General features: G+C 43.1%; 1 protein-coding gene across 2 annotated transcripts in view; it reads left to right on the top strand.

The window, feature by feature from the left end:
* The window catches only part of TADA2A (transcriptional adaptor 2A), a 271,049-nt gene that overhangs the window by 138,917 nt on the left and 116,948 nt on the right, over window positions 1–15,184 (top strand). For both annotated transcript variants that reach the window (XM_083173206.1, XM_083173205.1), the window contains exon 9: window positions 2,869–2,912. In XM_083173206.1, coding sequence (XP_083029332.1) covers window positions 2,869–2,912 — 44 coding nt within the window. The remainder of the gene's footprint in view (window positions 1–2,868; window positions 2,913–15,184) is intronic.

Below are 15,184 nucleotides of genomic sequence, written 5' to 3' on the forward strand. Positions count from 1 at the left end.
TGGACTCCGAGAAAAGGATTTACCGGTAGGTATTTGAAATCCTATTATTTAGGATTACTATTTTTGTTACAAAGGAATTAATACTATATTAAGTAGCACATTAAGATGCACATGGTTTGGCTAAATTGTAAAGTCTGTGGAGCTCCAAACAGCTTTTTGGAGTGTATATGGACACATGTATAGATTTTATTAAATTAAAACCTTAAAAGTTGAATTTAGTAGCACATATTATTTCAGATTGGTGTATGCTGAAATTGTATTTGTCGGTAGCCTGTCCCTTAGTTCGACTGAGTATAACATGCAGCATGAGAGGGAGTTGCTTTTAAGATGACAATATAGACAGACACACACACACACACAGCATTAAATAGGGTTAGAAGTAGAATGGTTCTAATAGGCTTCTGTGAAACTGATGTGGGAATATTGTAGTGTCTAACGCACATTTATAGATCAGATTTCGTTTTTATGTAACTGGTTTTAGTGCACAGTACTAACTAAAATAAATGAAAACAAAATTGACAGTGAAATAAATGAATTGGAACAGGTACTGAGAACTTGTGAGTAAGCTAGTAAAAGGTCTCAAATCACTAGCATACAAAGATAGGTTAACCAGGCTGAATGTGTTTTCACTGGAGAAATGGAGGTTGAGAGGCAGATAAATATCTAATCATTAGTATGTTTAAATACAGGATTGGGAATCCTATGGAACTATGAGATAATTTGTTCACTAAGAGGCTTATACTGAGGATCAAGGAAAATAAATTCCATACAGAATTAAGAAGAGGATTCTTAACCATTAGAGCAGTAAAATTCTGAAACTCACTGCCGGCGGGGGTGGTTGCAGAAACCACCCGCCGGAGATTTACCATGAAGCATTGTGTCAGTCCAGAGGGGGGGGGGGGGGGGGGGGGGCAGTGGATTGAGGCTGACTGGCTGGCAGGAGCTGGGGCGGCCGCCGCCGAAGTTTGCCGCAGACTGCTGTAGCTGATGACCGGGCGGCAGTCAGGGATGGGGACTCAGACTGACTGTCAGCGGCAGCAAGGTACACGGGTGGGCTCCGGAGGAGGGGGGGGATCCGAATATAACTAACCTAATAGCTGCTATTGTTGCTGCAGCTTCTAGTTCAAAGCTCCCCCGGGCTCTCCTCTGCGGTAGCGTAGCTTCCTGCTGCTGCTTCTTCCTCCTGCAGCTCACTACCACCCTCCAGTGGCCGGCGCCCTAGGCAAATGCCTAGACTTGCCTAGTGGTGGCGCCTGCCCTACCTATAGATATGACTTAGTCAAGTCAGTAGTTACAAGTCAAATAGGTTGAACTTGATGGACTAACCTCTTTTTTTAGCCTTAATTACTATGCTACGAAGTGATGTGATGAGCGTCTAGTGTACTGTTAATTCACTAAGGAGCACGATCCCAACTCACCATCAGCAGCAAACGTCACTTTTGTAAATGAAAAACAATAAAATGAATAAAAAAATGTGGAAGGAAAGACAGAGTCCTTTATATCCTTTATCCAACAACCTACAATGTTAGTGAAACCTTCTTTTGAAAGAGGAGAGTCAATTTATTTCAAGCAATGAGCACTTTCTGGTGATCAGTGTGTTCCCAGGCAAAACCCCCTACACTACAGACAATTTAAGGAGCCCAACCATCACCTAACTTGCCTCCATTATATCAGGTGCACCTTAGTACAACACTGTATGTTGATTTGTTTAAGTCTGCACAATGGATGGGTAGCATGCCCTATCATACTCATAATACACCAATAAATGTGATGTCACTCACATATGTTAGATGGGAGTCTCCTCTTTCATACATTGTGTCCCTTTATAACTGAAAAAGTACACAAAAAATAAAAACTTCTACATGTGGGTGGGGGTGTATCTAAAGCCACTAATAACTAAAATAAATAAGTCATTAATTTAATTTAAAAAAAATATTGATTTGCATGAATAGCATATTATAAAAATCAGTGATATTGATGACTTGTCACTAGTGTCAACCTAGGGCAGTGGTTTTCAACCAGTGTGCCGTGGCACACTAGTGTGCCTTGAGCTGTTCTCAAGTGTGCCCCCAGATCTAGAGATGCCCAAACCCATTTACAGCCACCACCAGTTCAACTGTTATTTACTGGCCTCTTGTTTTCATGTAAAGGGCTAATGTATTTTATTTTTGTTACCTGTGGGGACCAGTGTGATTGTTTTTAATGTGGGGGCCAATAGGTTTTTTTTTCCTGTGGTGGCCAATGTGTTTTGCCCTGTGGGGATCTCATGGTGTGCCTTGGCAATTTTAAAGTCCTATTTAGTGTGCCGCGAGGTAAAAAGGTTGAAAATCACTGACCTAGGGTAAGATGACCTAGGCACAATGGGGTTTATTCTAGTTCATTCTTTCTGACAAAATCCTTCTTAGATGGACAAAACCATGTGCACTGCAGGGGGGCAGATGTAACATGTGCAGAGAGAATTAGATTTGGGTGAGTTATTTTGTTTCTGTGCAGGGAAAATACTGACTGCATGATTTTACACTTCAATATAGATCTCACTTTGAAGAAAAACCCCACCCAAATCTAATTCTCTCTGCACAAGTTACATCTGCCCCACCCGCAGTGCACATGGTTTTGTCCATCTAAGAAGGATTTTGTCAGAAAGAATGGACTAGAATAACCCCCAATGTGAGGAAACACTCTGCAGGGAAATGCAACAGTATGACCTATTTCTCTAACTGTAGCAAACTGAATGAGTGTTAATGATGTGTGCTAATTAGTTGTGCTTGCAATTTGCTACTTTATACTTAAATTGACAACTATCTATTATATTGACATTATTTTAAATTATTTTTTATAAGAAACCGTATTTGTGTGTTTTTATCCTAGAATTATAAGAGAACATGGCCTTATAAATCTGAGGAAATTTCAGAGTGAGTAGTTTTTGATCTACTTTATTACTGATGTTGTGTTTTTTTTTTTTACCTTTTAAAGTAAACAAAATGCAGCATGTAAAGTATGCATTATATTTTTGTTCTTTGCATTAAACTTTACTGGTGTTACTGGAAGTATCCCACAAAATGAAAGATTTTAAGCATTTATTTTTTTTATTTGGCTTTTCAAGCAGTTATGCCAGTTTAGCTGTTACTTAACCCCTTCCCGACATTTGACGTACATTTACGTCATGGTCGGGAAGTACTTCCCGACACATGGCATAAATGTACGTCATGCCATTTAACTGCCACCGCGTCTATAGACGTCAAAACCCACTTTTTTCGACTAGCCTATCCCTCCTCCTAACCTCTTTTGATCCTCCTATCCTGCCTCCATTCCCCTCCGTTCCTACTTATCCTATTGTATTTCGTTCGTCCACCCACCTATTTTTAGTATGTTAACTCTTATGAGCAGGGCCCTCCTTCCTCACGTACTCACCCTACCTCATTACCTCACCTGTGCTCCTGTCCTGTTCTTCCCTTCCTCTACTTCATCTTCGGTCTCCTTGACAATTTTGACACCTACTTCTGAACTGATGCTGATTTTAGTTCTACCAGCTATACCCCTATTTATACTGTATCTTTCAACACACCCTGTACGTTACCTTGTAATTTTTTTGTTTTTTTTTTGTTTGCTATGTACGGCGCTGCGGACACTTTGCGGCGCCTTATAAATAAACGTACTACTACTACTACTACTTTTTGGGGGTGCAGAGGTTTTTTTTTTATATATACCTGTCAGTTGCTGCCAGTTGCACTGTCAGTTGCACCAAAGGTTGTGCACCTGCTGCCCCTCACTGGTAATCAGTGTCGCATCACTGATCACCTTTTTTTTTGAGGGTGCTGTCGGGTCTTTTTTTAATTTTTTTTTTACACACACTGTGATTTTGTGGGTGTCCTGTGGCCACTGTGCGCTGATCAGTGACGTACATCACTGATCAGCTTTTTCGGCACAGGGTTGATCTATTTTTTTTTTTTTTTTTATCAAATTCCTGTTGCCTTTAAGCGCTGTTCAGTGACGGACGTTACTGACCAACATCTGTGCTCAATTTTTGGCGCAGGACCTTTTTTTTTTTTTTAACCCCTTCAATTTTTATTTTTTTTAACCCCTTCAATTTTTTTTTTTTTTTATTGGGATCAAATTCCTGTATAAAGTATTTTTTTTTTCTGCACTACATACACACTACACACTACACACTACATACCCCCCGGGTTGAAATAAAGTTTGTACCCCCCCCTACACTATACACGTGTTGAAACATTTCACTACCAGTAACACAAAAATAAAAATGGCATCCCAAATGTCATCCCAAATGTCATCCCAAATGTCATCCCAGTCATCCAGAAGAATGTATTCAGCGGAGGAGGCATATGCCATGCTTGCCTCTGACTGACACAGCCAGTGAGGCAAGCGGGGGATTTGAAGGATTCGTCTTAAGCTCCTCTTCCTCCTCTGGTGATGAGGGACCCCCTCAAAGACGCCCCCGTAGAGCAGCTGAGACCCCCCCCCCCCAATAATTGATCTCGTATGGACCCCACCACCAGACAATTTTGAGCCCCAGGTTCCTGAGTTTTTGGCCATGCCAGGAATCCAATTTGATTCCACAGGTCTCAGAGAAATTGACTTTTTCAAATTATTTTTCTCTGATGATTTTATAAATTTAATGGTGGACCAAACTAATTTATATGCCCAGCAGTTTATTGCTCAAAACCCCACGTCATCATTTGCTAGGTGGACCCCTGTAGATGCAGTAGAGATGATGACGTTTTGGGGTCTGGTGTTTCATATGGGCATAGTAAAAAAGCCAGAAATTAGGCAATATTGGAGTACAGATGTTCTGTACAGCACCCCATTTTACCGTATGGCCATGACTCGGGCTCGTTTTGAGATGATCCTTAAATTTTTGCATTACAATGATAATGCACAGTGCCCACCCAGAGATGATCCCACCTTTGACCGGCTATTCAAAGTCAGGCCGGTCATTGATCATTTCAGTGCCAAATTTGCAGAGATGTACATCCCTGAAAAATTTATTTGTATTGACGAGTCCCTTATACATTTTAAAGGAAGGGTTAAATTCCGCCAGTACCTTCCCAGTAAGAGGGCAAGGTATGGCATAAAAATGTATAAGCTGTGTGAAAGCACCTCAGGGTACACCCACATGTTTAGGGTATATGAAGGGAAGGATTCAAGAATTGAACCGCCAGAATGCCCCCCCTCCCTCGTAGGTGTTAGTGGAAAAATTGTCTGGGATTTAGTGCACCCCTTCCTGGATAAAGGTTATCACCTCTATGTGGATAACTTTTACACTAGCATCCCCCTGTTTAAGGCCCTTGGTTCAAGAGGTACAGCAGCTTGCGGTACTGTGCGCAAGAACCAAAGAGGCCTCCCAAAAACGCACATTGCCCAAGTAATGAGAAGGGGTGAAAGCAGGGGAATATGCACCGAAAATATGTTGTTGGTCAAATATAAGGACAAGAGGGATGTCCTTATACTGACAACAATTCACGGAGACAGTACCACCTCCGTCCCTGTACGAGGTACCAGTACCCACACCTCAAAACCTAATTGTATCCTGGATTACAATAGGTACATGGGCGGAGTGGATCTTTCAGATCAGGTACTGAAGCCGTACAGTGCCCTGCGGAAAACAAAAATCTGGTACAAGAAGCTGGCCGTGTATATCATCCAGATGGCACTGTATAACGCTTACGTGCTATTCCGTTCTACCGGCCAGAGGGGGACATTTATGCACTTTCAAGAGGAAGTCATAAAGGGCCTAATATTTGTTAACCAGCAGGCAGAGGGCCCCAGTACTTCTAGTACTGGCCCCCGTATTGTACCAGGGCAGCATTTTCCTGATGAAATCCCCTCCACTGGAAAAAAGGGCAGGACACAAAAAAGGTGCAAAGTTTGCTATAAAAAGGGAATAAGAAAGCAAACTATTTTCCAGTGTGACACTTGCCCCGACAAACCCGGCCTATGTATAAAGGAGTGTTTTAAAATATACCACACATCTATGGATTATTAGGTTCATAATTTCACCGTGCTTCGGGGGTCTTGCTAATGCCACATAGCACCCACCATTCATTCCACCAGAATCTGAGCCGCAAAATCCAAAAATCACTCCTTCCCTTCTGAGTCCTGCCATGCACCCAACTGGTATTTTTTGGTCACATGTGAGGCATTGCCGTACTCGGGAGAAAATGGGGCACAGATTTTGGGGTGCTTTTTCTCCTTCATACCTTCTGAAAATGAAAAATTTTGAGCCAGAACTGCATTTTTGTGTAAAAAAATGTAATTTTTCATTTTCACTACCCAGTTGTATCAAAATTGGTGAAACCCCTGGGGGTTTGAAATGTACACTATACCCCTAGATGAATTCCCTGAGGGGTGTAGTTTGCAAAATGGGGTCACTTGTGGGGGGGTTCCACTGTATTGGTGCTTTGGGGGTCTTGCTAATGCGACATAGCACCCACCAACATTCCACCAGAATTTGTGCTGCAAAATCCAAATATCACTCCTTCCCTTCTGAGTCCTGCCACTTTTTGGTCACACATGAGGCATTGCCGTACTCGGGAGAAATTGGGGCACAGATTTTGGGGTGCTTTGTCTCCTTCATTCCTTGTGAAAATGAAAAATTTTGAGCCAGAACTGCATTTTTGTGTTAAAAAATGTAATTTTTCATTTGCACAGCCCAGTTGTATCAAAATTGGTGAAACCCCTGGGGGTATGAAATGTACACTATACCCCTAGATGAATTCCCTGAGGGGTGTAGTTTGCAAAATGGGGTCACTTGTGGGGGGGTTCCACTGTATTGGTGCTTTGGGGGTCTTGCTAATGCGACATAGCACCCACCAACATTCCACCAGAATTTGTGCTGCAAAATCCAAATATCACTCCTTCCCTTCTGAGTCCTGCCACTTTTTGGTCACACATGAGGCATTGCCGTACTCGGGAGAAATTGGGGCACAGATTTTGGGGTGCTTTGTCTCCTTCATTCCTTGTGAAAATGAAAAATTTTGAGCCAGAACTGCATTTTTGTGTTAAAAAATGTAATTTTTCATTTGCACAGCCCAGTTGTATCAAAATTGGTGAAACCCCTGGGGGTATGAAATGTACACTATACCCCTAGATGAATTCCCTGAGGGGTGTAGTTTGCAAAATGGGGTCACTTGTGGGGGGGTTCCACTGTATTGGTGCTTTGGGGGTCTTGCTAATGCGACATAGCACCCACCAACATTCCACCAGAATTTGTGCTGCAAAATCCAAATATCACTCCTTCCCTTCTGAGTCCTGCCACTTTTTGGTCACACATGAGGCATTGCCGTACTCGGGAGAAATTGGGGCACAGATTTTGAGGTGCTTTGTCTCCTTCATTCCTTGTGAAAATGAAAAATTTTGAGCCAAAACTGCATTTTTGTGTAAAAATTTTAATTTTTCATTTGCACAGCCCAGTTGTATCAAAATTGGTGAAACCCCTGGGGGTATGAAATGTACACTATACCCCTAGATGAATTCCCTGAGGGGTGTAGTTTGCAAAATGGGGTCACTTGTGGGGGGGTTCCACTGTATTGGTGCTTGGGGGGTCTTGCTAATGCGACATAGCACCCACCAACATTCCACCAGAATCTGAGCTGCAAAATCCCAAAATCACTCCTTCCCTTCTGAGTCCTGCCATGCACCCAAATGGTATTTTTTGGTCACATGTGAGGCATTGCCGTACTCGGGAGAAATTGGGGCACAGATTTTGAGGTGCTTTGTCTCCTTCATTCCTTGTGAAAATGAAAAATTTTGAGCCAGAACTGCATTTTTGTGTAAAAAATGTAATTTTTCATTTGCACAGCCCAGTTGTATCAAAATTGGTGAAACCCCTGGGGGTATGAAATGTACACTATACCCCTAGATGAATTCCCTGAGGGGTGTAGTTTGCAAAATGGGGTCACTTGTGGGGGGGTTCCACTGTATTGGTGCTTGGGGGGTCTTGCTAATGCGACATAGCACCCACCAACATTCCACCAGAATCTGAGCTGCAAAATCCCAAAATCACTCCTTCCCTTCTGAGTCCTGCCATGCACCCAAATGGTATTTTTTGGTCACATGTGAGGCATTGCCGTACTCGGGAGAAATTGGGGCACAGATTTTGGGGTGCTTTGTCTCCTTCATTCCTTGTGAAAATGAAAAATTTTGAGCCAGAACTGCATTTTTGTGTAAAAAATTTAATTTTTCATTTTCACTGCCCAGTTGTACCACAATTGGTGAAACCCCTGGGGGTTTGAAATGTACACTATACCCCTAGATGAATTCCCTGAGGGGTGTAGTTTGCAAAATGGGGTCACTTGTGGGGGGGTTCCTAAATTTTAGCATCTTATGGTGCCTAGAAACCTACATGGTGCCTAAAAAATAATCTCATAAAAAGGAGGCTCCAAAATCAAGTAGGTGCTCCTTCTATTACGAAGCCTGTAGTTTGGTCAACGTGCACACTAGGGCCACATATAGGATATTTATGAAAACAAACGAATTGGGGGAATCAATTTTTAGTCACATTTCTCTAGTAAAATCTACAGTGTTCCTTAGAAAAATTTATTAAAATTGCAAATCTGCAAAAAAAAAGAAATTTTGAAATTTCACCTACACTTTGTTTTAATTCCTGTGAAACACCTAAAGGGTTAACAAACTTCCAAAATGCTGTTTTGAATACTGTGAGGGGTGCAGTTTTTGAAATGGCATCATTTATGGGGGTGTCTCACATACAAGTCCCTCAAAGTCACATCAGAACTGAACTGGTCCCTAAAAAAATCAGTGTTTGAAATTTTCTTGAAAATTTGAGAATTTGCTATTCATATTGTAAGCCTCCTAGTGTCCAAAAAATTAAAAGGAAGTTGAAATAATGATTGAAACATAAAGTAGACATATGGTCTATGTTAGTTATTAACTATTTTGAGTGGTATGATTATTTGTCTCACAAGCAGAAAATTTAACATTTTGCAAATTGCTAAATTTTCCATTTTTTTCTGACATTTTGGTATTTTTCACAAAAAAACACAGACTGTATCGACGAAAATTTACCACTAACTTGAAGTACAATGTGTCACGAAAAAACAATCTCAAAATCACTGGGATAAGTAAAAGCAAAAAAAAGTTATCCCCACTTAAGTGATACATGTCAGATTTGAAAAAAAGGGCTCTGTCAGGAAGGCAAAAACATGCTGAGTCAGGAAGGGGTTAAATATAAGAAGGTCCAAACGCAATGTGTGTTGGAAGTAATAAAGGTTTACTTCCAGTAAAATGGTAAAGTGCTTATCGAAAAAAGGTAAAGCTTGCTATGACACCTCTCTTTAATAATAAACTCTGAGAAGCTTTCATCTGCAGGATAACAGATATCCAAATACATACCAAAGTCAGACCTGATCTCCCCGGAATCTCCCTGGGAGGGCTCAAGTAAGGCACTTGATGTGCCGTGTTTTGCATGTGATAAATCTGTGTCCCCCCACCGTCTCCCAGCGTCCCCCTGCCCATCTCTGGGCTGCACATAAGATTTATCTTATGTTCAGCCTGTCTGACCTCCGACTCTGATCCAATGCGCATGGGAACGGGTTGGATGGGATGTCAAACACATGAGATTTGGTCCAATTTATCGCCCCAATTTATCGGAATCTGTGCAAATTGGACCAAATCTCACTGCTGTATGGGGACCTTAAGATGTTTTTGATTGGAGAATGCCCCTCTGGTCACTTCAGGTATCAAGGTGTTGCTAAACTGTTTTCTGGTTCTTTGTTCTCATCCAGAGATGTAATAGAAACATAGAATTTGACGGCAGGTAAGAACCACTTGGCCCATCTAGTCTGCCCCATTGTTCAACATTTAACTTCAAACCATATTTGGTTATGTACATGTTGCTATCATGCAGGTGCTGTTGTATAACCTATTACACATTTATAATACCCCTTTCACACTGCACATGTTAAACGGTATATTGCTGTTTTTTTCCCTTTCAAAACGTGTAAGGCTGCAGTGGGAAAGTGCCAGAGTTGATTTACCAGTTAAAGATAACCGGTATTTCAACACGTTTAAAAAAACAGTCCTACATGTTTCAGAGCCTTTTTTTATGCAGTCAGAATGGCTCTGAAACGGTATTTAAGATCCCACACTAGTCTTCCCTCTCCCCTGGTACCTGTCCTGGCCCCCCCTGGTACCCCCCCTCCCCTGGTACCTGGCAGCGATCCATCGGGGCAGCATGGTAGGCAGAGTAGGCAGCGGGCATTCCAGGGCTGCTAGTCGGCAGGTCCCAGACTGATTCATGAAAGCGGAAAAAAGGATATAAAAATATCCAAACAAAAGGCGCTGGTGTATGAGTGTGCTTGACTATTGGAGCAGCAGTCTAAAAAGAGGGGGAGTCAGCCCCAATACGATAATGAACAAGAAAAGAAGTGGACGACTGCGCTAGGTGGATGTAAATAGTTAACTAAACACAATGAATGGAAAAAAAGGTCAGGTGTATGATGAAAAAAGTTATACAATTTATTAAAATTAATCACATATAATAAAACACTAAAAAATAAATAAAAAGTGACACTGATAGTTATATTCACCCTTGATCGGTCATGTGAGTCCAATCCAGTTGGTGGATTTTTAGAATTTGTAATCCATTTGGAAAGATTGGATGGGTGGGTCCACACCTGACAATTTCTTGTGGCAATGTCACAAAGTGAGGGGCCAGTTCACTTTGTTAATGGACCGCAGAATTGATGAATCGGGAACACCAGTAATGTGGAGAATAGTGGAACCTCTGCATTCAGATCGGGCTTGATTAAGGGGGTGGCGTACCTCCAGATGTTGTGGAGCCACAGATCGAAGTCCAGGGAACCAAGGTGTAACATCCACTATTGGTGCATGCGGTAGTATTGATGAAAAATTCTGCTGGGAGTAAGAATTCTCCTGATGGCAGGTGCTGGATCCAAAGGTGTTGACACAGACCGTGGGTGTCGATTGTTGGGGTGGTATCAGGTCACAGGAGCTGCACCTACGCGTTTCGCTGCTCTGGGCAGCTTTTTCAGCTTGAAAAAGCTGCCCAGAGCAGCGAAACGCGTAGGTGCAGCTCCTGTGACCTGATACCACCCCAACAATCGACACCCACGGTCTGTGTCAACACCTTTGGATCCAGCACCTGCCATCAGGAGAATTCTTACTCCCAGCAGAATTTTTCATCAATACTACCGCATGCACCAATAGTGGATGTTACACCTTGGTTCCCTGGACTTCGATCTGTGGCTCCACAACATCTGGAGGTACGCCACCCCCTTAATCAAGCCCGATCTGAATGCAGAGGTTCCACTATTCTCCACATTACTGGTGTTCCCGATTCATCAATTCTGCGGTCCATTAACAAAGTGAACTGGCCCCTCACTTTGTGACATTGCCACAAGAAATTGTCAGGTGTGGACCCACCCATCCAATCTTTCCAAATGGATTACAAATTCTAAAAATCCACCAACTGGATTGGACTCACATGACCGATCAAGGGTGAATATAACTATCAGTGTCACTTTTTATTTATTTTTTAGTGTTTTATTATATGTGATTAATTTTAATAAATTGTATAACTTTTTTCATCATACACCTGACCTTTTTTTCCATTCATTGTGTTTAGTTAACTATTTACATCCACCTAGCGCAGTCGTCCACTTCTTTTCTGATTCATGAAAGCATCATGCACAGGGCCGTCTTAACAGCTGTGTGGGCCCCTGGGCAAAGCATTGCACTGGGGCCCTTACCCATTCTCCCCTCCTAGGGGTGGGGGGGGGGGTGCTGTCAGCAGCAGCTTTGATGTCCCACGGGTGGCAGGGGGTGCTCTCTTCCATTCAACATGTAGGACCTGGAGCAGTAACTTCTGCTAATTACTCCATTACTGCACAGGTGGTGGGAGGGAGAACACTAACGTGTGGAAGGGGGCACTGAGCTGAATGAAGGGTCCCTTGTAAATTACTTCCAGGGAGGTAGGGGGTGTTTTATACGCAGGGGAGGTTTGGATAATGGAGTGGGCTTAATATTCGTCATTTTCCAGTGGAACGGCAGCTTGTTTGACTGCAGATATCGCCATTATCTTGAAATAGATTTCTTACTCTTTAATAGTATAAAAACCTAGAGTCCCAACTTTCAGGAGGTGCTGGGGACTTGGGGATCAGAGATCAGGAGCCAGAGCAATCCATTGACAAAAATATAAAACTGTACACCAGACGTTTGGAGCTGGAGCAGGGACCGACTGCTGGAAGGCTGATATCTCTGGTTCTGAGCATGATAGAGACAAGCCGCTAGTGTCAACAGAAAGGGGAGAGTCCCAGCTTTTGGAATATACTCTCAGAAAAACTAAGTCAGAGAGAACCTGATAAATATGACTGGGAATTGCATTAACAGGTCGGATGTGGACTGCTGCTTTGAAGTTTGATATCTCCAGTTCCCCTGGGCCGATTTTCAAAATTCTGGTATCCCTGGAAAAAGGGGATCCTCATCTATCAGAATAGGGCCCTTATACACCTGGGGCCCCTGGGCAAGTGCCCATTAAGCCCATACAAAAAGACAGCCCTGATCATGCCAGTTTGATGCAGGAGGTGCACAGACAGCTGGGGCACTGGGGAAACAGGCAGCGCGATCCGTGCTCAGGAGGAGGAAGCGGAGGAAGGTGTAATTGTAATTTTCGGGCCCGCTATTTCGCATTCGCGGCAGGGACCCCCGCCGATGAAATGACAAACTCCTAATGGACCTTCCTGAGCACGGACCTGCCCGGATCCCCTGTGCCGCCCGCTGTCTGTGCACCAGCTGCAGCCTCCTCCTGAATCATGCTCCTGCATCAGTGAGGGACCTGCCGACTAGGAGCCCTGGCATGCCACTGCCTACTGCACTGCATCGCTGCCCGGATAGATTGCTGCCAGGTACCAGAGGAGGGGAGGGGGGGGAGACCAGGTTACCAGGGTAGGGGGGGAGGGGGGTACCAGGGGAGGGGGGAACAGGTACCAGGGCAGGGGGGGGGGGGAAGCGGGGGTACCAGCTGGCAGGTATCAGGGGAGGGGGGAGCGGGGGTACCAGGTACCAAGGGCGGGGGGGGGGCAGGACAGGTACCAGGGGACACGTAGTATATTACTGGTGAATTACCATTTTTGTACCTTTCAAAACGGGTTTAATGTGAATGGTACAAAAACGATAATTAACCAGTAATATACCGTTTACAGCATGTAGTGGGGAAGAGGTTTCAGGCTAGACATGTTTTAAAGTCCCATTTAACAATACTGTGTCTTTACCCGTTTCTGCATTGGGAAAGCAGCATAATACAAGTAACTATCAATATCTATAACTGACAAATGCAGTAAGCGATCACATTAGTAGTAGTCAGTTTATTTATAAACCATTACTTAATTTACACAGTACAATAAGTAGAGACAGGATTATAAGCAACATAAAAAGCTTGAAATATGCATTATGCCATGGGTCCTCAAACTGCGGCCCTCCAGATGTTGTGAAACTACAAATCCCAGCATGCCTTGCCACAGTTTTGCTATAAGGGAGTGTTAAAACTGTGGCAAGGCATGCTGGGATTTGTAGTTTCACAACATCTGGAGGGCCGCAGTTTGAGTACCCATGCAATATGCATAAAAGAGTTAAAATATACTACATTAAATAATTTGAAAAAAAGTAATTTTTAACTTATTTAAAAATCAGCATACAATTAGTTGCAAATAGACCACAAAAATAGTCTAGTGCTGTACATAGGATTTTTTTTTCTTTTTGGTTGCTACAGCAGACTGCAGCATCCTAGGCTCTTCTGGCATCAACTACACGGACCCCCATCTCCAGCGCTGATAGATCAAATGTCAGCATAGCATGTGAGGACGGCACAGTGGAAGGCTTCCTCCCTGCGCCGCATTCTCACTGTGACCCGGCGTTTCCTCCACAACCCTTCTGCCCGCCTTCTCTGCTGCAGAAGTCTCTCGGCGCAAAGTCCCAGGCCAGGGGCATGCAAAGTTTCAGGAGCTTTGTGACGGCATCCGCCCCGACTGTCTTTTATCGAAATGGATTGGCAGCCTAGAGAAGTGTCAGACATAGCGTATATCCAAGGTCCCCCACACTGCGCACATATTAGCCCGGCCTGCACACTCAACCACTACCTGGCCAGCAGCAGCAGTGCCGTGATTTGTGGATGGAAATGGAATGGGGCCTAAAATATGCACATCACTAGATATTAGGCAAAATATGCAAATGCATATAATCCTGTCTCTAACAATTAGTAATGCAACATGACTATATTAAAACATCCAGACAATAAATGGTAGATAATGGCTGATTCAGGGGAATAAGACATTTAGGACTTTATTCTAGTCCGACCGCAATGCTGCAAATTTCGTAGCGTTGCATGTGGATCGCTGCTTTCACAGTTTTCCTATGATATATGTTTAGTAATACTGAAAAAGATATTTAGTGAGATGGTCTGAGCAACACTGGTATTATTACTGTTATTATTGCCATTGTTATTGTATTGTTAATATTTTGTATGTTTTGTTTTATGGTGTGTGTATATAATATGATTTTTTGTGAAAGCACTGAGATATGGCTATATTGAAGCACTGGCAGTATAGTTCATATTTAACCTTATAACTAGTATGTGATATTTGAAATATAGATATTATTTGTTTTCCCTTGGTGGGAACCAATGCTCCTTAATCTGGTTTTGTAGCAATAATATTGACAGTGGTTCCTGTATATGCGTTCCACGTGGCAGTAGCAGGGACCTGTGACCCGCACGCAGGGTGCATGTGTGTGGTGTGATGGAGGCAATTGGCACCAGCTGGCCTCGGAGAGCGACGGCGGTGTTATGGCAGGGAACGGCCAGGATTATGTCTTTGAGTAGTAATTAGGGACATGCATAGAGGGGAATGGAAATCTACCGCAGATCCGGAGATTACTATGGAGTGAGGGGCGGTACTTTGATATCTGCTGCCAGCATTTAAGGTTCACACTGTGCTTATGGTGGTTATGCACTTTAGGAGACGGTAGTGAAGGCCTTGAAAAAGGTTTAAAGGCAGACCGAAATGTTGGCCCACTCTCATGCACTTAGCACTTTAATTCGTTGGTATGTTGGGTTAAATCTTCAAAAATCTACAAGCAAGTCCGATGAGTGTCCTCATATATATGTGTGTGTGTGTGTGTGTGTGTGTGGAAA

This window comes from Crinia signifera, chromosome 2 (assembly GCF_055691185.1).
Source record: "Crinia signifera chromosome 2, ASM5569118v1, whole genome shotgun sequence".
Classification (NCBI taxonomy): domain Eukaryota; kingdom Metazoa; phylum Chordata; class Amphibia; order Anura; family Myobatrachidae; genus Crinia; species Crinia signifera.